General features: G+C 41.2%; 1 protein-coding gene across 3 annotated transcripts in view; it reads right to left on the reverse strand.

Moving 5' to 3' along the window:
- Nucleotides 1-2,731: 2,731 nt before the first annotated feature.
- The window catches only part of LOC136641044 (histone-arginine methyltransferase CARM1-like), a 77,457-nt gene continuing 55,831 nt past the window's right edge, over nucleotides 2,732-24,357 (reverse strand). The window contains exons 7-14 of one of the 3 annotated variants that reach the window (XM_066616623.1): nucleotides 23,736-23,826; nucleotides 16,784-16,865; nucleotides 14,729-14,814; nucleotides 13,953-14,042; nucleotides 12,869-12,919; nucleotides 12,527-12,664; nucleotides 7,788-7,877; nucleotides 2,732-3,597 (exon numbers count right to left, since the gene is read on the reverse strand). In XM_066616623.1, the coding sequence (XP_066472720.1) occupies nucleotides 3,588-3,597; nucleotides 7,788-7,877; nucleotides 12,527-12,664; nucleotides 12,869-12,919; nucleotides 13,953-14,042; nucleotides 14,729-14,814; nucleotides 16,784-16,865; nucleotides 23,736-23,826 (638 nt within the window). In that variant the 3' untranslated portion in view covers nucleotides 2,732-3,587. Of the gene's footprint in view, nucleotides 3,598-7,783; nucleotides 7,878-12,526; nucleotides 12,665-12,868; nucleotides 12,920-13,952; nucleotides 14,043-14,728; nucleotides 14,815-16,783; nucleotides 16,866-23,735; nucleotides 23,827-24,357 lie in introns of those variants that run through there. The other 2 variants (XM_066616624.1, XM_066616625.1) reach the window with 2 other exon arrangements.

Genomic DNA, 24,357 nt, shown 5'->3' on the forward strand with positions numbered 1-24,357 from the left:
TCCAAGCACTCAGGGGAACTTTGGGTTTTTGTTTCTTACACACTCCCATACCAAATGGCAAACCACTTCTGAGGACAATTCAAAAATAGTTTTACGATATAGCATGGGAAGCCATAGAGGGTGTCAAAAGTCCTGCTGGGTATCCCCGTTTTCTTGGGACTGCCCAAAGTAGCTCTTTGGATCTTGCCATTACTTCTATTACCAACAACATTTTTCCAAACCAACGTGTTCCTTGTATAGTAAAGGGGTTTAAAAAGGAAGGGGTGTGGGTGCCTGTGCATTTGTTCATGCTTAGAAAATGAGCTATAGCTTCTGCCTGGGCAACCTCTCTTTCTCTCTCTCATTTATTGCTTTCTAAAAGTGCCTTTTCTGTCCTGCAGTTTACATTATTATGGCCAAAGACAACCACCAAGATCTTTCATTTCTTTGTAAATAATTTTTAAATAAGCGATGGGAGTCCATTTTTAAACTTCTAAACATCTCCTTCTGCAGTATTCTCAACAATAGAATGAGAAAAGAGGATTAATGGATTACTCACTTTGCTGTGATTACATGCAATTCCCCAATACATGTGGTGAAAAAAACCTCTGAGAATGATAAAGCCAGCCCCAGCTATGCTATGTCTCACATCTACATCAGACAAGGGAGGTGCAACTACATCCAACCAACCCTCATATTGTGTATGCAGGGCTTTTTCTTGCTTTAAGTACTTCAGGAAGCATAAACCCTTAAGATCATTTGCTGTAAAATTTGACAAGTTAGCACTGACAACTGTACCAGTTTCATGAATTCCTTTTTGATGGATATGCATCATGGATATTTCTTGTCGTTGTAAATGTAAATCATTTGTATCCCTTGGTGAGGTGATAGAATGAGATTTTTCTTTTTGTGCTTCATTTACAATCCATTGCAGATGTAAATTGTACAGAGCTAAACAGGGCCATGAAATCAATGGGATAAAAAGCAAGTAGAAAGCTGGGTGTCCTCAAAGTGCTTGGATTTGGCTGGATGGTAGGAATTGGGAACCTTTCCTGTCTCAGTCTTCAGACTGAAGAGAACCTTCAGTCTTGGTATGCACTCTGAATGAGCCATATATGCCCAAATCCGCTTGCCTGAATCCCCACACCCAGACCTCAAGGCTATGATGCAGTTCTAGTCAGCATTACAGACTACTGTCAACTCTTGTTGGCATCCTTCAGTCTCAGAAGACTATGGTATCGCACTCTGAAAAGTTGTTCTGGAACAGAGTGTCCTCTCCAGTGTACGAAGCCTGGGTAAAGTAGATATGGAGGATAGACTGTTACCCATGCAGCAAATCCCCCCCTCTTCACGTCGCTGAAATGGTCCAATGGAAAGGCAGAGGCCAATACGGTTGGTTCCACGGCGTCACAGGAGTTGCCAGAACGTGACTGTGTTCAGCCATGAACTGCCTCCAGGACTCTGGCTCCAGATTTTGCCTCAAGGTTGACTCCTGAAGCTATTTCCATAACTGGATGTAGCCACAAGGCAGTGGAGGTTTGGGATCAGTTTTCCTTCTCTCAGATGAGCTACCTTCCCAGGCTAACGAGTCCCATCTACCCGGTGGCTGTTTAGTCGCCTCTTACAACAAGTACAGCCAAACTGAGGGCCTATTCTTATCCCCAGCCCCCCCGGGGGGGGGGCTGTCAACTATGATGGCACCAATCACTAGAACTGAATCCAGCCTTCCCTCTTTCTGATACAGATAATCTGTAATGTTAAACCTAATACTGACAGATGATCAGAACATAGACACAAACAGTACATTGCTGCACTTATTTCAACAATTGCTCAGCGAAGGACCATATCAGTTGTCATCCTTTTTAATGTTAAGGCACATAAACAGAAGTGGGTTGGTGTTAAGCTATATACCGGCTACTCTTTGAATGACAGAGCATCTAATAGCGATTAAGAAGACATAAGCCTGGCTTTGGTTTGACAGATGATTAATTAACATTGGTTCCAGCAGCAGTGAGCTCCTGTTACTCCCCATCTGCCACTAAAGAGCAGTTGGTGATTTTGATTTATCCGTAATCTGGCTGCTGGCTGGTAACTCAAGGAATGCAAATGAATCGTACTTCCCAGCAGGTTGCAAACCATACTTTTTCACTTCAGGCCAGCTGCTGGAAGCTGGCTGGATCAAATAGCAGCATCACTTAAAAGAGTAGGAAGGCTGCGTAGCCTCATTTCTCTTAGTTCATTCATTGTTCATCCTTTGTGTACTTCTCTTTTTGTGCTGCAGAGTGCTGCTGTAAATAATCACTGGCAGAATTCTAGAGAGAATTATTTCACGGCAGCAACCAGAGCTTCAAGGCTAAATACTGAAACCCATATTCTTGTTTGCCAGCAGAGATCTTTGGTTACCCTTTTCACGTAAGCCAGTGTTTTCCGAACTGTGAGCCACAGCTTCCCAGGGAGTCGCGGAACCAGCCAGAGGAGCCAGGGAATCCTCACAAAAAACCCGCTGCCCCATACAATATATGGGATTGAAGCTCTAATGGGGACCCACTGCCAATGGCCCAGCAGGTCAAGAGAGCTGCCAGTTGAAAACGTTTGGGAACCACTGAGGTGAGCAATTAAAATGACAAAGCAGACACAAATAAAAGTCACTGGAAATCACACTTGGGGTGGGGAGGGGATCATGACCATCCTGAGCCTCTCACACTGTAATTTCCACAGTAGTCCTTAGGAAGAAACAGAGATCACAGCCCGATTATAGTTTAAATTTTATTGGAAAGATTAAATGCACAATTGCAATTGTACTATCTACAGAATGTATGAAATATACAGAAATACAGATGTCGAGAAATTATTCTGCCATTGTCCTTCATAAATGAGTCTATGAAGGCAGACATGCTGATGAACTAGGACAGTTTAGGACTGCTCTTTTCCCAATCATTAAACAACACAGGTCAGAGACACTGTCAGGGGCGAGCCAGTGCAGCTTGCTTGGAGAAGGTAACGAATTCTGGCCAACTGAGAATAACTCTATGTATTTAAATATATCTTGCAAATATTAAAACAGAGTTAAATGTAAGCTTATAGTACTGTTCACATTATGCCAATATATCCTATATGTGTATAGAAACATGAGGTAGGTTTTGTTAAGAATATTCCTTGAAGAAAAAATAAAATACAATCCAAGGACTGTCAACTTTGGAAAAGCAAACCTAAAACAATCCCCCTGCACATCATGTATCAATAATATTTTGAACAGCTGAAACAAAGAACATAGTCATTCAAATTTATAAATATGAGATTGACACTTCAATCCTGTACACATTGACATGATTCCATTGATTCTGAAGTAAATGTACTTACACAGTGAGAAGTACAGATACTTTCAAGCAGACATGTTTAAGACTGAGGTGCCAGTTTGAAAAAAACATGGGAAGAACTGCACAAATATCTCTTTATTATACAATTTGCATAAAATATTTTCTTTTAGATATGTACACATAGATTTCACAGAAGACGCAGCATATTCAATATTCACACATTCAACCTCATCGGGTGCTAGTTTTGGTTGCAATCCTGGTTTTTCTTCCTGCAGGTGATGGTGTGTCATCCTAAGCATATCTGTAAATAAAAATATTAAAACATTATAAATTATAACATATGTGATATCTGTAATTGTGCAGAACATTTCTCTACAACTTCTCCTGGGGTGTTTTTTTTTGTTTGTTTTAAGAAAAGGTAATACCTTTTATTGGAGCAATTTCTTGTGATGGAAAAATTGTGTATCCTTTTAAGTTGTAGAACTGTCAGACATAAAGAAATCATAGCAAATTCCTATTTAAGCCATGTTATTTGCCAACAAATACTTCACATGGTTTATATTTATGTATGTGACAATAAATTGATATGGATGTAGATAAAATTCTCACCTCACTATAGAGTTAAAAGACCTACAGTTCTATCAGTGCCATGAATTCCAATTGACAATCTACACCAGGGGCCTCCAAACCCCGGCCCAGGGGCCAGATGCGGCCCACAGCAAGCCTCTTTCCGGCCCATAGCCAACCTCTTGTCCCCTGAAAGCCTCTGGCCCACTCAACTGAACATGACCAGCACTGTGCTCTGATTGTGTCTGGAGGGGGTTCTGAGGGCCAGAAAGGTGGAATGAATGAGCACATTCATTCATTTATTCACTCATCTTCCATCTCTAATTTATTTATTTAAATTTTATAATTAATTTTTTTTCTGGCCTTCCACACCATGCCAGATATTTGATGCGGCCTTTTGGCCAAAAAGTTTGGAGACCCCTGATCCACACCATTAGCAATCTGCTGATGCACTAGCAAAGGGCTGCCCAAACCCCGGCCCGGGGGCCACTTGCGGCCCTCAGGGGCTCCTAGTCCGGCCCGCAGAGTGCCCCAGTCTCCAGTGAGCCTCTGGCCCTCCAGAGACTTGCTGGAGCCCTGCTGCCCAACTGCTCTCAGTGTGAGGACGACTGTTCAATCTCTCACCTGAGCTGTGGGACAAGGGCTCCCTCCACTACTTGATGTTTCACGTCTGTGATGCAGCAGTGACAGTGAAGAAAAGGCTGGCCTTGCTTTGTGCAAGGCCTTTTAGAGGTCTGCGCTATTGGAAGACCTTCATTCATTCATATAAGTTCCATCTCTAATAAATTCATTTATGTAAATTTATTCAAATTTTAAATGTAAATTAATTCTTTTTTTTCCAGCCCCTGACACAGTGTCAGAGAGATGATGTGGCCCCCCTGCCAAAATGTTTGGACACCCCTGCACTAGCAGCAAAATGTGGTCAGATGCATTCCACCATCCAGCACAGACATTGTGGCAATCTAAAGGTCTCAGCTTTGCACATCTGGCCCCCTTACATACATCAGTAGACGTTAAGCTGGCATCTAAGCAGAGTGAGTAAGCAAGTGTCTCCATTCTGCATGCCTCAGTTTCAGTTTTTGAGGCAATTTAAAACATAATTTAAAAAGAATAGCGTTATACTTTCTTACTGTCACTAGTTACAGCTGGAAGCAGAAGTTGCATCCTCTTTTAAGCAAGTACAAATGGTTACAATTCTCCTAGTTGCACTTGCAGTTTCAACTCTAGCTACTTGATTGTAAAATGATTTGGTTGATAAATGTTCTTGCTATCATCTTACAGCCCAATCCTGAGCTGCCCGGGGCGCCCAGGCTTGGCGGCACCGAGGAGAGCTGCCGCCGAATCCAGCACCTCCCACTGCAACTATTTGCGACTATGCTCGGTGGCATGGAGCTGTGCCGCCGAGCACAGGATTGGGCTCTCAGTCTGCCTTGTCACATATCCTGGCTAGGATATTAGTACAAAGAATGCTAGAGCAATACTTTGTGACCCTCTGTGTTCAGTGCTTTGCCCTTAGTATCTTCTTCAATATACCAGTCTCAGTTCAATCAGCAACACCTCTGCTACTGCTCAGTTTCAACTCATTCTTTTATCTCTAGGTTCATACCTGCACATAACCACTTGGTTTATCTTGTGCATTGCAAATAGCAAAAGAAAGAGCAACAAACTTTGAAAATACGTTATAATTTTATCTGGAAAAGAAAACATGATTTTTTTTCAGATTATGTCTGCACTCATGTCACTTCAGTGCAGTCTTTCATATTGTAGTTCTTCTAATGCGTTGTTTTTTTTCCCTGTGAAATATGTTTACTCCAATTTGTATATTGTTTATAGCAGGAGTGTCAAACACATTTCATACCAAGGGCCAAATAGCGTTCATGATGCCCGCTGAGGGCTGGAAGTGATGTCATTAGGCAGATAGTGATGTCATTAAACAGGTCATAACCAAAAATAAGCACATTTTCTCACTTAGGAACTCATTAGCTGCAAGTGACAGAAAATAAGCAAATCTTGATCTTATTTCAAGATATGGGAGAGCCCAATTTCCATGTGGGCTGCCCTTTCAGCAGTAGCACCTCAGTACTGCTTAGCAGCTGAGAGCCTGAGGGCGGGATAAAAAACTTCTGCATCCAGCCCCCGGGACTTATGTTTGACACCCCTGGTTTATGGTATAGACACCAAGTCCCCCAGTATAACTGGTTCTGTTTTGGAGATCTGTCCAGAAGTTGGAACATATGTAGATCAAAACAGTCAGTTACAAAAGCACCACAACACAGTGCCTGTACAAAAGCACTGGTGCAGCCATCCATAACTTGGATGTTCTTGCCAGAATAACTCTCTATAACAGAATAAGGGATGTTCTCTCCCATAACTTGGGAGCCAGTGTATAGTGTGTTTTTTCCCTACCCTATAAGAGAGTATCATTTGCAACGTGTGTGAAGGGACAGGGGACATAACAACTTCTATTATACCAAATAGGTATATGGGCTTGTTTTATGAGAAATTGCTGAATTTGCAGTTGATATGCAAAATCTTAAAAAGAAAAAAAGATTTAGTTGGGGATAAGTAGAAAAATACCTTTGGGAAATTGCAAAATAGAGATCTATCTCTAGATTTCAAAAAACATTTCAAATAATTTTGAAAAAACAAATGTGCATAAATCACATTAAAAGAAGATAAAAATTACATTAAAAAGTGAAGGAAAAATAAGTTGATGAAAGGAATATTTTAGTGGTACTCAAACTGGTGGGTTTGAGTACTGGTGCAACCAACCAGCTCATGTAACACTGCCTTTGGTCCCTTAAGGGGCCTTAAGGGAAGAGAAGAGGCAGTGATGTGATCCCCAGGATCTAGGAGTTGTGGGGAGACTTGCAGCCATCTGCAGGGCTCCCCGAGTCTTAGAATATTGAAAAAAGCTATTGCAAATCACTTCTGGTTTTGCAATTGAAACCGGGAAGTGGTTTGCGATCACTTTTTTCAACATTCTAAGACTCAGGGAGTCCTGCAGAAGGCTGCACAGGGCTCCCTGCAACTCCTGGACATTGCAGCATTCCCCTGTAAGTAAAAGAAAACCCCCTTCACCCACATTAGTGATGCGATCCTGGGGATTGCATCACTGCCTTCGCCTCCTCCCCCGCAAAGAATTACCTCGAGAGTTTTACTCCTGAGAAGTTTGAGCACCTCTGGAATATTTGATCATGGCTAAAGCACGATCATTTATGATTAAGTATGAGCATCACTTTAAAAAAATCCTGTTCCATGGATGAAATCTATTTCATGTGGTATAAGGGTTAAGCTATGGTAGAGTTGAATGGGAGGAAGAGCAAATTTCAAAAACATTTCTGGACATTTTGAAAAGTGTCTCCAATTCTGGGCAATCAGAGGGCACTTGAAAGGGCACAAAAAACGTCTGTGAGAAAATTCTGTAACATATATAAATGGTGTCTTTAAAAGTTCAGTCAATCTGTTTTGGGAGGCTTCAAAGCCTTGTTTGGGAAACAGCCAAACTTGGTCAAACATACATACAACATGCATTCTGCCATGTGGCACAAAGTCTCCACCTTTCCAGAGATGCCACTGAAACTGACTGGGCTGAGGTCCAGAAACACGTTTTGGGAGATCATGGGAGATTGTAATGTTCACTTAAAAAAAAGGGGGTGAGCATTACAAGGCCCCACATTCTTCTCTGACTTGAATTAAAATCTGAGCCAGAGAAGAATTCCATGGTTACCCACCCCAGCCCACTATACACCTGCTCCTTTCCTTTAACTCAAGCTCATGCTGAAAGCTAAAAGTGAAGTTTCCATAATTTCTATGAAAAGACAGGATCAGATACATTATCAAGCAATACTGAAAAAAGAGATGTCATTAGCCAAATTTTACAGCTCAGTAATTCTTATCAATCTAGCAAAGATCATTCCTTACCTAAAAAATGGATTCTTTAAATCAAGGACATTGCCTGACTTAAAGCCTGTCTCATCCACTACAGCAACGATCTGGATGTCATAACTCTGTCTGTGACACAAACCAGAAAGATGGTTACAAATCAACAATTGCATCCATAGAGCAACATTACAGAAAAAAATTGATACTCTGTACCATCACATACAATTAGGGCTGAAATGTTAAGTTTTTACTGCTGGATAATTGATGACAGGTTTATCAGAACTATCCTTCATGAAAAGTTATTCAGTGATGATGGCACTAAATTTCAGAACTGGGAGCTTGTAAGTACAGTATTTTAGGGCTCAGATACATGGAATCTATGATAACTGATGCTCATGTTCCATTATGTTACTGTTTCCCTGCCAAACATGTGAAATAGCTCAGAGTTCCAGGTGAGAACTGGGAATAATTCCAGCATGCTGTTGTGCTGTAATTAGACTGGGAACGCTCTAAGCTATACGTAGAATCTGTTGCTCTTTGGCAAAAATGTTACCACAACATGAGGTTCCCATGAGGCAGGACGTTTTAATGGCCGGTATCCTCCTTAAATTATTTCTAGCATAGTAACAAACTTGAAGTCACGGTCTACCCAGTTTTTTAAAAATGCACTAAATCAGGGGTTCTGCTCCTGGAGATCATGTAGCTATCTCTCCCCTTCCCCCACCCCTTAAGGGGCCAGAGGCAGTTTTACACAAGCTGATGGGTCGTGACCCACCAGTTTGAGTACCACTCCACTAGATCATCTGTTCGGCAGGCAATGTAACTTCTCACTCAAGGACTCATTTCCCTGGTATCTACATTAAATTACAGATCACTGATGTCGCAGGTACGAGAACAATTAACAGCACACTCCTACCCATGTCTACCCAAAAGTAAGTCCCACTTAGTTCAATGAGACTCACTCCCATATACACAAATACGTATATGTGCATATAGGTTTGCAGCTTAAATGGCTCCTCATGTCTGCATTATACTTTTTCCATGTCTGTCAGTCACAGAAATAATGCAGTAAGCCAACAAGCCAATCAGCATATGATAAGCATGGCCAGAATCCTGAATACATATACGTGAAAACAAATTCCCCAGGAGCCACAAAGTTTCATTTCTGATACAGTTTTTGTCAAATATTAACCAAAAAATTTCCAGTTCTGAAAGAGTTAACTCTGGCCAAGGTCTATATGACTATTTCTTCAGAAGAGATTTGTAGAGAAAAGCAGCCAAGATGTCTGCCTTTAATGAAAGTTTTGGCAACTGAACCATATTGCTATAGAGACAGTTTTGTAAACAAGTGGGATTACAATAGTGGTTGTGGCATGTGATGGAAAATGCTGCTTCTCTTAATCCACTAGGTAACCGATACTTTTCAGCTTTGAAAAGCAGGTATTGTAATATGAGCAATATAACTCCTTTATGAAAAAGCTTTTAAACCAGGAAGTCTTTAACACTAGAAAGGGTATCTGCTGTTGATATGAATAAGGCATTTTGACTGTATTACTAGAATCTCTGATTATGTCAGGAGTCACTAGATTTGGGTGACAGGCATCCAAACCCAATTTAAAGAGAAAACAGTTTCATTTTAGACACCAAGCATGCTTTGTTTCTACTTAGACTCACAGGAAAATATCAAAATGTATGTAATAGTTATGTTTTACATTGTACAGGGTATACAATATAGGCAGAAAGGCAAGATATAAGTTCTAAACAAACTATGTGCAGCTTTTCCATTCAAGAAATGGAATATGTTGAAGTGATCCTGGCAAAATGACCAAGATGTATCTTGTCTTTTGGAGTCACAGGCCTCCATTGGTCCTATAAAAGGAAGTAGGAAAAGGCTGGTAAGTAGTTCTTCCCTATTCCTTGGCCTTCTCACTTTAGGATTGTTTTGCTGGAGTTTGACCTCTTCCTGATTCCAGTTCTGAATTCTCACTTGCTTCTTCTGGCTAGATATCTTACCTCTGTAGAATCTGACCCACGCCCTCATTTACTCTGGATTTTATGTGAAACCTTCTTTAGTTGAGGCTCCAAAATGGTAAGGATATTGTTCTAGTCATGCTTAACAGCAAGAATTAGGGATTTCTTAAACCACATTTTCCCCTAATTTGGACCCTTCTAACCTCTGTGATGCAAATCAGGTTCTTGAAACACCTTGCAGCAGGATCCCTTTTCAATTCAGCACATTTTCAATTCAGCAATGATGAGCCACATGACAGAGGTTAGTTTTAGGTTGTATGTCTTCCTGTCTGGCTTAGACAATAGATCTTAGCCAGCGCTCCTTCATGTACCAGCTGAATGGGCACTCTAGCCCAGCTGACTAGGTCAAGGGGCAGGATGAAGTGCTCAGGTGGTTGTAACTCATCCAACTGGATGAACCCAGGACCTCACCAATCTTTGGTTTTATAAGGTCACCTATACTGGGATGCCTGAGTGTGTTGCTTGGCTCATCATTGAAAGAACACTGAACGTTTAAAAGACTGATTTTCTGTATCAGGTTTGTTTTATTTGTTATGCATTTTAATTTTCTTGCCACATTTTGTGAAAAAAAATTCCTTTTGCCTATCCTGCCTATTTGTTTTGATACATGTCTTGCTTTAACCTTTGCAATCCCCCTTTCTTTTCTTTTGGTTCTTCAGTCTTTAAAATAAACTCCATTTATTTTTTAATTGATTACCTGTCAGAGCTTGGTTCACTGAGCTGCAGCAACAGGGCTTACCAGACCACTCCAGTTTCACTACTGTTGGATTTCAAAGGTGCTTCTCAGATTTCAGGGGCCCTTGGTTATTTTTAGAGAGGGGCTTTTCCAAGTTGACAACTTTCTGCCTGGGTTTACTAGCCTTGGAAGGTGGCAGCAGAATACTACCAGTTTCTCATTAAACTTACTCTGACTAATAAGAAAGGAAAGCAGATTGCTAAGGTGAAAGCAGTTAGTGATTGCCTTTGGTGCTGTACTCATCTTGCCTACACACTCCTTCTTCCGTAATGCTTGACCATCACAATGTTAAAGCCATGGGCACAGCTAGTGCACCACCCAAAGCATTACACTACTCAAAGCCAGGCAAAAGCACCCAGGCCACAACCATCACCTTGGCATCCTAAAGAAACACTGGGTCCAGGAGTATTTCCAAACCACAAACCTGATCTTTCAAAGGAGTGACAGTCCATCCAGAGAGGTGGGCACACCATTGTCAAATCAGTAGGTCTCCTGACTAGGAGAACATCAGTCTTGCCTAGATTTAATTTGAGCTTGATTGCCCACATCTAGCTCCTTCACTGCCTCAAGGCATCCACAGCTACTCCAGCAGGGGACAGTAGCAACATGTACAACTAGGTGTCATCTGCATGTTGCTGACACTAGTCCCTTGGCAACTTTCCCTAGCAATTTCATTCAGAAGTTATGCACAGGAGATGGATGAAACCCTGTAGAACAGTGTTCTTCCATCTATGGGTAGCAACCCCAAGGGGGTTGTGAAGCCTCTTTGAGGGGTTGCAGAAATCTTTCAAAGCCCAATTTTACAGGAACCAAATGGCTCAGGATTCAGTCTCACTTATTTTACACAATTATCCACCTGTGCAAGAGTGGATCCAATCTAATAATCGTACTGCCTTATCAAAACTGAGTTCTTGATATAATCCTACACAAGCCTCTTCTCGCAGTCCTGAAACTCCGAAGGCTGACCTTGCACAGGTTGCTACACAGGGTTGTTATGAAGATACAAGAGGTAGGGGGAAATGGGGCAACAGGGGCAGGGGGGTGGGTCACAGGAAGGGGCAGGATCTGCGGTGGGTCCCCAGTCTTATACTTTTTTATTTTCATGTTTTTAAAATATTTTTTATGTTTTTTATGTCAAGGAAAAGAAAGAAGACAACTGCTGTAGAACACTTCAATCCAGAGGGAAAGAGCAGGAGTTCCCCAGCATCACCTTTTGAATTTATCTTCCAAGAAGGAGCAGATCCACTGCACAACAGTGTCCCCAGTACACTGTTGTGATTGAGGATATCAAACACTGCCTAGAGATCTAGTCCATGGTGAGCCCTACGCCACCCATCTTGGAAAAGGATGAGTTATATGACAGCAGAGTAGTCTTAGATCAGGGGATAGAATTGTCTTGCATTCTCTAATTCAGCTGCAAGCAGCAACTGCAAAAGTTAGAAAGCATCAAAGGTTTAGTACTAGCTAGTGAAATCTCACATGCACAAAAGAGAGAGGGAGCAATTGAAATGAAACGATGTAAGTAATTTTGGAGTAAAGGACAGATATGTTAACCACTGTAATTAATGTTTATTACCACTCTGAAATCATTACACTGAAGCAGCCTCAAAAGAAGGAAATGCTGCCCTTGCCCATTATATTTCCTGCAATGAAAATCATTATTACTGTGCTAAGTTTAGGTCTAAGTGCACAAAGAGAAGCTAATAGCAGACAAACCTTAGATTTATGAAGCAAATTCACTTGGCACAAATGTTACACTGGCAATTTTTCTAACTCACATTTTGATAAATGAACATACAATAGGGTGGATTTTCCACCCTGAGGATTTAGAAGCAGAGATGCAAAGCATATTTTATGTTGCCTTTTCTGTCGTTTTCCACAACTTGGTAGATACCTCATGTAATTAACCTTAACATTTTCTTCTCCCACATACTGTTGCAGAAACTCTGAATAACCCAACAAAGTGAGCAACTTTCAGCAGGAAAACTGCTGCCAACATTCTGCTACTTACCGCTTATTTGCTACAAAGAGGACTTTCCCTGAAAGAGTTTCCCCTTCTTTGGCAAAGAGAGGAGTTTGAAGAAGGCAGCGTATTTGATACCAATGAGTCAGAGGCTCCGTTGGAGCAGTCGACAGCCAAACTGTTACCCTTAAGACAAGAAATTCAATAAATATGCAGACATCTAGAGGAGAACATGAAAATAAAAACCAGGGATCTGTTTTATAGCTGTACTTGAAAGGCCAAGCCATTTTCCCCCATGGCAGCATCAAATGCTGCCAAAGCAGACACACCAATGGAGTACAGTGCTACATCCAGGGGGAGGGATGCCCAGAAGTCTCCTTGTTCCCTTACCTTAGGGTTAATCCTCCGCCACACCAATAGGTCTCCTTGGATCTGCAGCAGCTATTTTGATGGCACAGAACCAGGAAGAGTGAGGGAAAGGAAAGGGGTGGAAGAGGGAGCTCAGGATACTGGCACACATGAGTGCTGTTGGCAACTGCCCTTGCCTCCCCCATTCCTCCCACCCTCACCAGCTTATCTATGCAGGGCTGTTTTTTGGTGGTGCCAATCTTGTGAAATGTCCACCTCCAGAACCAGTTTTTCAGTGAAGCGTTCAGGTCTGGCTGAATGAGTAAATAACTCCTGCATTAGTCCTGTTTTGTTATTGTATATGTTCTGCATTTTATTAGAATACAGGGGCCCCCATATCTGCAGATCCCGTAACCACGGAGTCATTTATCCATGGATCAGGTCCAGGTGCTCCCGTGTGCATCCTCCTCTGTAGGGGGGCAGCCCCCAGACCACGGGGATGGGCATTCACCTGTATCTGCAGTTTCAGGTATTCACTGGGGGGTTCCAGAATAGAACCCCTGTGGATAAGGGGGCACACCTGTTGTTGTGTGGTTATTTCATTTGCTCAGGGTTTGTGTGTGCGTGCAATCTGCTTTGAGATACTTGCTAAGAGAATGGAGCTATACAGCTTTAAAATAAATAAATAATACTAAATAATGTAGCCAGGTATGGGAAATTTGCCACACGGATGCTCTTGTGGCAAGTGTAATATCTAGATCAGCATTTAGATTTTGATATGTTTCTGAGGAGTACATAATGACTTACTACAGAGTTTTCATATTATGAGACATTTGTGTCAAAAAAAACTCCACATGAAAAACTCAAACACATTAGTGCTTACATTTTTCACTGATAAAAATGTGAATGTTTCTTATTATGCCCGTTTCACACAAATCCTTCCTCATGATAAAATGGCTGGGGAAGTCACTATGTGTGGATTTTGCCTCCTCAAAAACAAGTGGGCAAACTGGGCTTAATCTACCATGTGTTTGACAGACAAAGACTTGACAGAGCACATAAATTTGGCTTAAGGAAAAAGATTCCTAGGTTGATATTTCAAGGTAATGAAGGAATGAATACGTACAGTGAGCCAACAAATGCAACATCGAACCAAAATGCCAAGCCATGGATTAGCCCAGACTGCATCATTTGGAAAACAAAGGGGATTTCCACTCTGCAAAAATAAAACAGAAAGTTGCCAAGGTAATATTTAACACTCACAATTAAAGGCATAATGTTATATAGGTTGGTCCTCAGTATCCATAGGGGATCTGTTCCCAGACACATTTCCACAGATATGGAAACCCATGGATACCGAAACCCATCGATAATGGAATCTGCAGGTGGGAGCCATCAGAGAACCTTTGGACATGCCAGCCAAAGGGGAGATCCCCCACACTCTGCCGCCTCAGCCAGCCTGCCGGCATGTTGGCTGGGATCCTGGGATCCACCACTGTAGCTGGCTCTGCTGGTGGCGCCAGAGGAGTCACGCCACAGCAGGCCAAGTGCCAGATGAGCCACAAACCTGTGCATTCTGACTAGCTCACGCTGTGGCTTATCAAGGGTGGTTAGCCTCACCACAAGGAGAGAGCCAGAAGATGAAGGAGTGGCACAGGACGGCCAGCAGAGGTCATAGGAATAGGCTTCCCAAACACAGACACCTCTAAGGATGCTATAAGACAATACCAGAGTCTCACAATTAGATTCTAAGCATTCTGAATGGGTCCTGTTTCTATGGTGTGTAACTATGGTCAAATCTCCTAGCTTTCTTCTGAACAATAAGCAAATAGCAACAAGCAATGGTTTAAAACAGAACTGGGATTTAGAAACAGAAAATACAGACTTTTTCCAGATACAGACCTGTGCAAATCTTCTTCTTCTGCTTCTGTAAAGTTGACCGTGTACTTCACTGTCCGGGCCATCAAAATTCTAATGTCAAATGTGTCCTGAAAAATAACAGACACACACATGAATGTGTCAGAGAGAGAGAGAGAGAAGAATATGCCAGGTGAACAACTGGCTGCATCAATGTCATCACTGGGAGGGATTTGGTTTCTGGGACCACAGACTGCACTTCTTGGATGAAGAGCTACTGCAAAGAGATAGGATGCACCTCAAGAGGATCGGGAAGATTGTTTTTTGGTAGAAGAATGATGAACCTAATCAGGAAGGTTTTAAACTGAAGGCTGAGGGGGTTGGAGAAATAAGCCAAAAGTTTAATTAAGTGCTCCAAATGTGAACCCTTGGGACACCACTGTAACTAGGAAGCATGGGAGAAGCCCAGCCCAACTAAAGAAGGGGGAACATTGGATCATAACCTCCATGGCTCATGTTACATATATATGAATGCATGGCATATGGGAAATAAACAAGATGAGCTTGAACTTCTAGCAAGTGAAGGTAAATTTGACTTCACAGGAATAACTGAAACCTGGTGGGATCACTCTCATGATTGGAATCCACAAATGGAAGTCTATCAGTTGTTCAGGAAGAACGAATGGGGCAAAAGGGGAGGGGGTGGCATTATATGTCACAAATGTATACACCTGCTCAGAAATCCAACAAAATTTTCAAGATAGTCCTGTGGAGAGCATCTGGGTAAAAGTGGGGACAATGACAACAACAACATTGTTGTGGGTGTCTACTATAGACCACCAGGCCAAGGGGAGGATATTAAAACAAATGATAAAACATACAGTCTGCACACATCTGGATAACAATTTCATTGTTTAATTTGAAGTTAACATGGATTTGTCAAAAATAAACCTTGCCAGACAAATCTCATTTCCTATTTTGATCAGGTTACTAGTTTACTGGATAGTGGGAATGCTGTGGATCTAATTGAACTTCAGTAAAGCATCTGACAGGGTTCCCCAACTAGAGTTCTGCAGGCAGGGGCTCGACAGACACCTACTAGGGATGCTCCTAGCAGATTGTAGACTTGTAGATTTCCTTCTACAAGTGGGGGGGGGGGGTTGAACTAGATGACTTTATTGATCTTTTCCAACTTTATGATTCTATGAATGATAATCCAGTGTTTCAAGCCTGCAAGGCAGATATTTTTGTCAGGATATGCACAAGCTGTCTCATCATGTGCAGGAGAAACTTCTGAATTCATTTCAGGAATAAACTTTGTACTTATTAATCAGACTCTCGCTATTTTTTTAAATCTTTGGTGGATGTATCCAGAAAGACTAGTTAAATATATACAAAGCACCACTGATGACATGTTTGAAAAACTGACACTCAAATTGCACACTATGCAGTATTTTGATATTCCTCTCTCCCCCTCTCTTTTTAATCCAATGCAGCCCGGAGCAGAAGAAGGGTGTGTGAGGAGCAACTGCTTAATCTTGCACCTCCTGTCATTTTTCCAATCAAAATCACAAATTTCCCTCCCACTTTTTTCATGAATATGGAAAAAGATGTAGGGACCCTGTATCTTCACCATATCTTCTCTCTCATGGGTGAAAAAGCAGTATGGAATGGGTCATTTTTAGGTAGAAAGTCATCCAAAGGAAAAGGGTAAAGCATTCCCTATCCACATCCCTTTTTTATGCAGTCTGCCCCAGACTTCTTTGAGTTTAAAAATAATAATAAAGTGGAAGGTGGATCATGGAACTCTGCTTAGAATATAGTTTGAGACAGAAACAGAAGCAAAAAATTGTGCATTAAATCTATTTTGATAGCTGCAAAAATGGTATTGCAGGATTGTGGGGAACCAGTAGAAATAAGAGGCCTCAAATAGTGATGATCTGAGAGGCACTTGAACAATGAAAATGTACATCTTGAAAGAACAATAGAGTTCAGATGTACCAGCATCCTGACCTTGCTGCCAGAATCTTCCATCTCTAAAGACTGTTTTTGAGATGAGGCATGGAGAACCTACAAACAGAGAAAAAAAAATATACTTACTACAATAGGTTGTCTGAAGTACTCATCCACAGCTGCACTGCGGAGACTGGACAGATTGACTCCATAAAAACACTGCTGGTACCTAAAAGGAATAATGCTGTTTTAAAAAAAAGTGTGAAGAAGGCTACACATAACATCCATTGATCCATGCAAATTCTTCAAACAGACCACGAAGCCTGATCAAAGCAGGTTTTTGATTTGCAAAAATACTGCCCTACTATTCAGTGTAACCTCTGCATATAGCATGTTAATTGTGGATAACTATCTACTGGATCAGCAAATTCTGCAAACAATTGTAAGATAATACTGATTTAATTCCTGGGGACAGCACCCAGGACAGTAGTGCCCCTTTTAATGTCTATCATACTAGAAGGGTAAAAAATACTTCCTAGTCTAGTACACAGGAGCAAAACACACAACTGATGAAACCATGTCCTAGCATTGTAGATATCAAACTGCTCTTTCTCAGAGCTCCCCACCCCACTCCAAAAAAGTCCAATTCATGAGATTCTCTTGAACTTAGTCAATGTCTAAAGATCTAGAGCAGCCTTTTTCAAGCACTGTGCTGTGGCATACTAATGTGCCGTGAATGGTCTGCAGGTATGCCACGAGAGTTTGGGGGAGGGTCATTTGTTAATAGGGCCAATGGGGATGTGAGCCCCCCCCCAACAGCATGGTGTGCCTTGTCAATTGTCAAAAAGCTGATGGTGTATCTTGACAATTTTAGTACCTTGTCTGTGTGCCATGAGCTGAAAAAGGTTGAAAATCACTGATCTAGAGACAGAACTGAGAAGTTGTGTACGTTCAGCAATTTCAGATGACAACGTTTCAACAACTAGATTACATGCATTTCTAGCACAACTGCCACATAGATACAAGCCCTAGGTATTCAAATCCAGAACCCTAGGTGAATTCTGATGCAGAAGCAGAGCTCCTAAACATGTGGGGTTCATCAATTATGGAGAGGGCTGCTTTGCATACACAATGCAGCCCCTTCTATGAAACAGAATGGGAAAATTTTTATGGGAAGGCTACTGAAACTCCTGTGACTATAAGAAACAAATGAAATGAAACAAAGATCTTTAAGCTATTCCACTTTATTTTTTAAAAAGCTGTTCAATATTCATATTTCAAATTTAAATATAAAAATATAAACAAACTTTACCTTAACCTTTCAGAGGGGCTTACAGCAGGAAGTGGACTGAAAGTGGTCCTTTTTAAGCCTTAAAGAAATTCTTAAAGAAATCTAAAAGAAAGGAGATAAACTCCAAAGGGGCGGGGCAAAGTATAAATCTGTACTCACATTAGGTCAAGGGAGAATGAAGATGACAATTTGAAGATACAGGCAAAGGGAGGGATGAAAAGACTCTTCTCCATCCTTTTACCCACCAAAAATTACTGCAGATCCCTATTCATTTCTTTTTAATTAAAATATATCAGTAGCTCCAATGATGAAACAAGTGGCACATGCAAAGATTGACCTCACAATTCATTACAGACATTTGTCTATGTAGGTGAAAACGCTCCAAGGAGAATTCAGAAAGATGTGCAGTCTTATACAGATTCCCAGCTTAGAATAAATTACCTCGCAGATGTTTTACTATTTCAGTCCCTATATGTGTAAAAAAATAAAATAAAAAATGATGTTGGCTTAACATTACTAGATAGTTTTTCTGTATTCCTTCAGTCATATACTTTTCACTCGTATACAACACTCTTATTCACACACTCCAATCTTATACCACACCTTCTCACATACAATATTCACATGCAGAGCTGACTCCAATGGCATCACTAGACTGGTGAGGTGGGTGCAGACTGCACTGGGAGATAACCTTGGGGAGGGGTGACACTACTACTGGTCCAAACTGTGGAAACTTTGTGGAAAATTTGTATTTATTAATAATATCACCATCATTGGAAAGGTAATTTCATGCAGAATGTAATTAAAGAAACCGTGTTGAAGTATCTGCATTATATAAAAAGTTATGGCCAATTAACCAGAAAAAGTAAACAACTGCTTTATGTAACAAAAAGTCGATTACCTTACTCAAAACTGACCAATGAGACTGATTGTTCCAAGAGCCAGTGAGGGACAAAACAGGGAACCAATGTTAGTGTTAGTTAGTTAGTTAGTATCTCATTTCCATGTATGAGAGCTAATACTAGAACTTTTATTTAGTTGTGTGAGTGTCATCAAGTTGGCCACTGGCTTTTTGTTGGTTACTCTGTACTGTCATAGATTTAAATAAATAAAGTTAATGGGGATTAACCCAACCCTAGGGATGCCACTGTATTTAGGCTGTGCATATGACACTGTAATTTATTCTGTATGGCCTGGTACAGGAGGAGGTCCATCATGGGGGTGACAAAATGAGCTCTTGCACCAGGTGACATAAACCCTAGTGACACTTCTGGCTGACTCTCACTTTAATAGTGCAGCCCACTCTGTTCTTGCAGCCAGGGGTTGATCCAGTGTTTGTGTTTGGGGGGCGCATGATCACTACTAACTGCAGAGCCCAGGTCAAGCAGGCAGGTAGACCTGGGCTCCCACTTTAACTTATTGCCTCCATGGCCAAGGTTCACTGGGCTCCGCATGAACTTGGAGCCCAGATCTACCAGCTGGGAAGACTTGGGCTCCCACCTGAACTTTAAGCCATTGGCAGAAATGGGAGCCCAGGTCTACCCACCAGTAGATCTGGGCTCCAAGTCCAGATGGGAGTTCAGATTTATCCAGCCGGTAGACCCGGGCTCCAACCTGGATTTGGAGCCCAGGTCTACCAGCTGGGTAGACCTGGGCTCCCATTCCAGCCAATCTTGCCAGGGCCCCACCTAGTGGATGTTCTCCTGGTCCCTGATTTTGCTCCCCAATCCAGTGGTTGCCCTTCCCTGCTGAGCTTGCAGACATTTGGGGGGGGCATGCACCCATGGCTCCTCCCTTGGATCTGTCCCTGTTTGCAGCACACCTTCCCACCAACATCCCCAGGCTTTCTGTGCTGACATTTTTCACATTTCTAAGCAGGATGTTTGCAAATCTCATATCAACTCAGCAGCTGAGCCCATGATTCAATTATGGAAGGCCTATTTTAATCAACTGAAGTTAGAACTCCCTAGTCAATAATTATAGAAACAGGTACATGTATTACTGCATATCATTATTGGGCTCTTTGAAAACTTGCAAAGTAAGAGCATTCAAAATTTTATTTTGTTCTTCTATTTACAAAATATACAGTCCACTGTCAATATGGAAATGCATTTACTTTTCTGAAGAGTTGGAGTAAGTATATTTATTTTTTCCACCTGTAAAAGTGTGATAAAAAAAACTCTCAAGAACCAATTAATACAAATTGATATGGTCTTTCTTTTCAGTACACTGTATAAAGTCCTCAGTTAAAGACAGTCAAATAAGAGCCTTAAATTTTCAACAGAAAAAGATCCAAAGGTCATAAAAAGCTTCAACACTTTGATGGTGCCAGAGACATCTAGGCTGATGCTTCAGACTGCTAATTAGGCTCACTTCGCACAAACTATTCCTACACAACAAATCCCTCAGTTGCAGAATGGAACACAAAAACTGTAACACCCAACAATAGCCCCCCCCCCCCCCAAAAAAAAAATCTGGCACCACTCCACTGCAGAATATATTTGTTACTATACTGGCTAGAAGCAGAAAGGATAAAAATTAATACACTCATATAAAAGACAAGATTTACAAATCTACCACAACAAGAAAAAACAGTTTCAAGTATAAACACCATCTTTTGTCTCTGAAAGTCCAAATATATATTGATTTTGAAGAAGATACTCATTCAACACAACCATATTGCTATAATGTCATTCCAGATTATATGTGTCTATTTCTGCCAGTCTACACATTGCAGATAAAAGCCAAGTCCAGTACAGGCCATAGTTGCCCATGACTTTATCAGGGGCATCTACCATTTGTCTACACAACATGGAATGCCTGTGCAATCCGCACAACAGGAATCATGCAGTTTGCCTGCAAAAGAAAAATTGCTTGTTTTCTAGACACCTGGCTTATATTCATTCCCTCACATTTCTGGCTTAGTGCATAAGGAATGCAGAGAGAGAATATAGGAGACTGTCATATGAATGCACCCAAAAGCAGATGTCGTAATGTATAAACATACCATATGATATACCAGATGCAATTCTATTTAAGTCATGGAAATATTCAAAGCAGTAATGATAAATGCTTGACCTCCTTGGACTTTAAAATAATGACAATTAGCATTTCATAAATAATGATCTTGATTAATCCAATAAACCATACCCATGAGAAGATTATCAACCAGATTCTAAAGTCTAGATCTGTTAAAGAAAAACTGGAAACCTCTAAAATAAAATCTTGTTCCACTTTTTAACTGAGGTTTTATTAACTTTCAAGTGGATTCTACAGAAACTTTTAGTTTCCCCATATTAAAATTCTGTAGCATTTTTCCATTGCGAAGGAAAGTGAAAGAAATGTTAAATTGCAAACTAGAAACTCCAGCAAATCAATGTGTACAGCTGTCTGTTGAACTCAGCTAGTCAAGATGCAGAACATGAGATTACAAGTCACATGGAGCTACCACTGCTCTGTCTCCCCTATCCCTTCGTTTCCTAACTGAAGATTAATAGGTAATGACTACCTGAAGACAACACATGGTATGACATCTTTACAGCTATGCACTGCCTCCCCACCTCACATAATAAGGCTGGCTGGAGGTGTGGCAAATACAGTGTAACAATGACACCAAATCATACATTTTTTAGCAAGATGTTACCAAAAATAAAATAAAGGGAAGGACAAGACCTAGAGCATGAAAGCTCTCTCTTTCACATACTGTACAGTTCCATGTGTAGGTAATGCTATGTTTATAATTCTTTAAGTTTACTGGCTAAACTCTTGGTTATTCCATAACACAAATCAAAAGGATGGTGGTTTGATATTTGCAAAAGATAATGTCATCCTGTGAATAGGATCAAGACACACTGGATTCTAGGGCAAGATGGACTATATCCATTTAATATGAGCCAAGATTCAACCTTAGAATATGTGAACCTGGTCCCAGTATCTACATAAGAACGTAAGAACAGCCCCACTGGATCAGGCCATAGGCCCATCTAGTCCAGCTTCCTGTATCTCACAGCGGCCCACCAAATGCCCCAAGGAGCACACCAGATAACAAGAGACCTTGCATCTATTTTCGGTACAGGGGGGCCCCGTATCCACGGATCCTGTATCCATGGTTTCAGGTACCCACGGATGTAGGACCACCGCGTCCATTTACCTAGAGCGCAGTGCAATCCTGAGATGCACTTGGGCCAACAGAGGCTCCGAGGTGGCCGATGCAAGACTCTGGGGTGGGTGGACAGGAGGTGGGGAAGAGGTGGGGAGGAGGCGTTCTGGGACAGGTGGGTGGGAGTGGAAGGCTCCCGGGGAGTTTGGAGCGGCTTCAAGTCGCTCCACTCTCCTCAGACTTGTGACACCTCAGGAGGTGGCGCAAGTCCAAAGAGACCCATAAGGGCCAGGGTTGCTTACCCAGAGGTAAGGGGAAAAGTTTCCCCTTACCTCTGGTTGAGCAGCTTTGGGCACCTATCCTGTACTAGATACAGCACAATGCTCTTGGTTTGCCTGTTCCAGCGCAGGAAAGGATTTCGCCCTTAAAGATTTACCAGATGAAGAAAATCTTCCTTAAACTGAGAGCTTACAGTGCTTACAGTAAGGCTGAGGCTTACAGTGCTTTGCAAGCTACCTCTTGGCAGCCAGCACACTTGCAAAAAAACTTTGACAGCAACAGAAAGTGAAAACAGTGCTTCCTGTTGACCTCCTTCAGTTTAACAAAGATTTTCTTCACCTGGTAAGTCTTTAAACCAGGTAAATGGGCATGGGGGTGTGTGTTTCTTGTATCCATAGTTTCCAGTATTCACAGGTGGGGGAGGGAGCAGGAATACATCCCCCATGGATACCGGGGCACACCTATCTTAGGACTCATCCCTGAAGCATGCAATTCAACTAAAATTGAGGGTAGGGAGAGTTAGAACAGACAAAAGAAAATATTTCTTTACTCAGCGTGTGGTTGGTCTGTGGAACTCCTTGCCACAGGATGTGGTGATGGTGTCTGGCTTGGATGCCTTTAAAAAGGGATTGGACAAGTTTCTGGAGGAAAAATCCATTACGGGTTACAAGCCATGACGTGTATGTGCAACCTCCTGATTTTAGAAACGGGCTATGTCAGAATGCCAGATGCAAAGGAGGGCACGAGGATGCAGGTCTCTTGTTATCTGGTGTGCTCCCTGGGACATTTGGTGGGCCGCTGTGAGATACAGGAAGCTGGACTAGATGGGCCTATGGCCTGATCCAGTGGGCTGTTCTTATGTTCTTAAAAGAAGAATGTAAATTAGAATAGGATGTAATAACATGAAGTCCTACTGAATCACTGATACATAGGTTATTAATAGCAAAAGCACAGAGGCCTATTGCCTGAGTACCAAATATTACATCCATATCTCCATTTCTACTGCCATTTGAACCCACTATAAAATTATTGCCTTGATCACACCCAGTTCTCTGCTTTGAAGATGTTTAACAACAGTATTATGTTGACCTACTAGTTGATCTACTTGCAGGTGATAATCTCATCCTATGCAGCCACTCTTCTAGATAGGTAGGTATCACCTGATTATAATGAAGAAGGCATCAAATGGAGAGCCACCACATAATGTACACTTCAAAATACTTTGCTATTGCATGATAACTGTATTCATATGAATCAGTCTAAGGTGATGCAGATAAGCAACATAGAAAATGAAAAAGTTTTCTGCTCTTTTTTGCAATTCACCACTGCATTATGATTCCAGAAAGCAGTTTATTTGGATACCTCTGTTAAGCTGCCAAGCAAAAGACATTTTCTTTTTTTAAAAAACAAAAAATTGAAATAATCATTACCAAAAATTGGCTCTGGAGTAGTGTTCCATGTAGAGCTGTTCATCGGAAAAAGGAGCCAAATGAATGTCACTAAATGTTGGAAACATCATTCCTAGTGAACAAAAGATAATATACAATAGCAAAGTTCAAATCTTCTAGGTAGGCCTACTTAAACATTTGTTGGAAACATCCAGTAAGCATTATCTACTCTCCATCTCAAACGGTTTACCCTTCACAATTCCACAGTGGACAATAATTTATGTTTTAATTCCTATTCTTAGTTCAAAATATCCATCAGCAACAATAAAATACTGGATAATTCAGAAATGCTGCCATGAGCTGATAAAGTCTTAGTGTTTTTAACACATTCGGATTACGCATTTAAATAATTTCTTTCTTAAATAAAAAGGTAAGATTCTATTCCAGTTCATCCTCCACAGCTCTCATCTACAGACTTAACACATAATTGTTTTGACACATTATCACTAACAATTCATCAATTATTTCAAATATGCACAGAAGGCTGATAATATTAAAGAATTGGTAATGTCACCATGCATTTATCAGGAAATATTAGAGTACTGGAAAGCAAAAGTAAAACACAAAAGGTTGAACACATTATGGGCCACGGCTACCAACAGAA

Source organism: Tiliqua scincoides, chromosome 2 (genome assembly GCF_035046505.1).
Source record: "Tiliqua scincoides isolate rTilSci1 chromosome 2, rTilSci1.hap2, whole genome shotgun sequence".
Lineage (NCBI taxonomy): Eukaryota > Metazoa > Chordata > Lepidosauria > Squamata > Scincidae > Tiliqua > Tiliqua scincoides.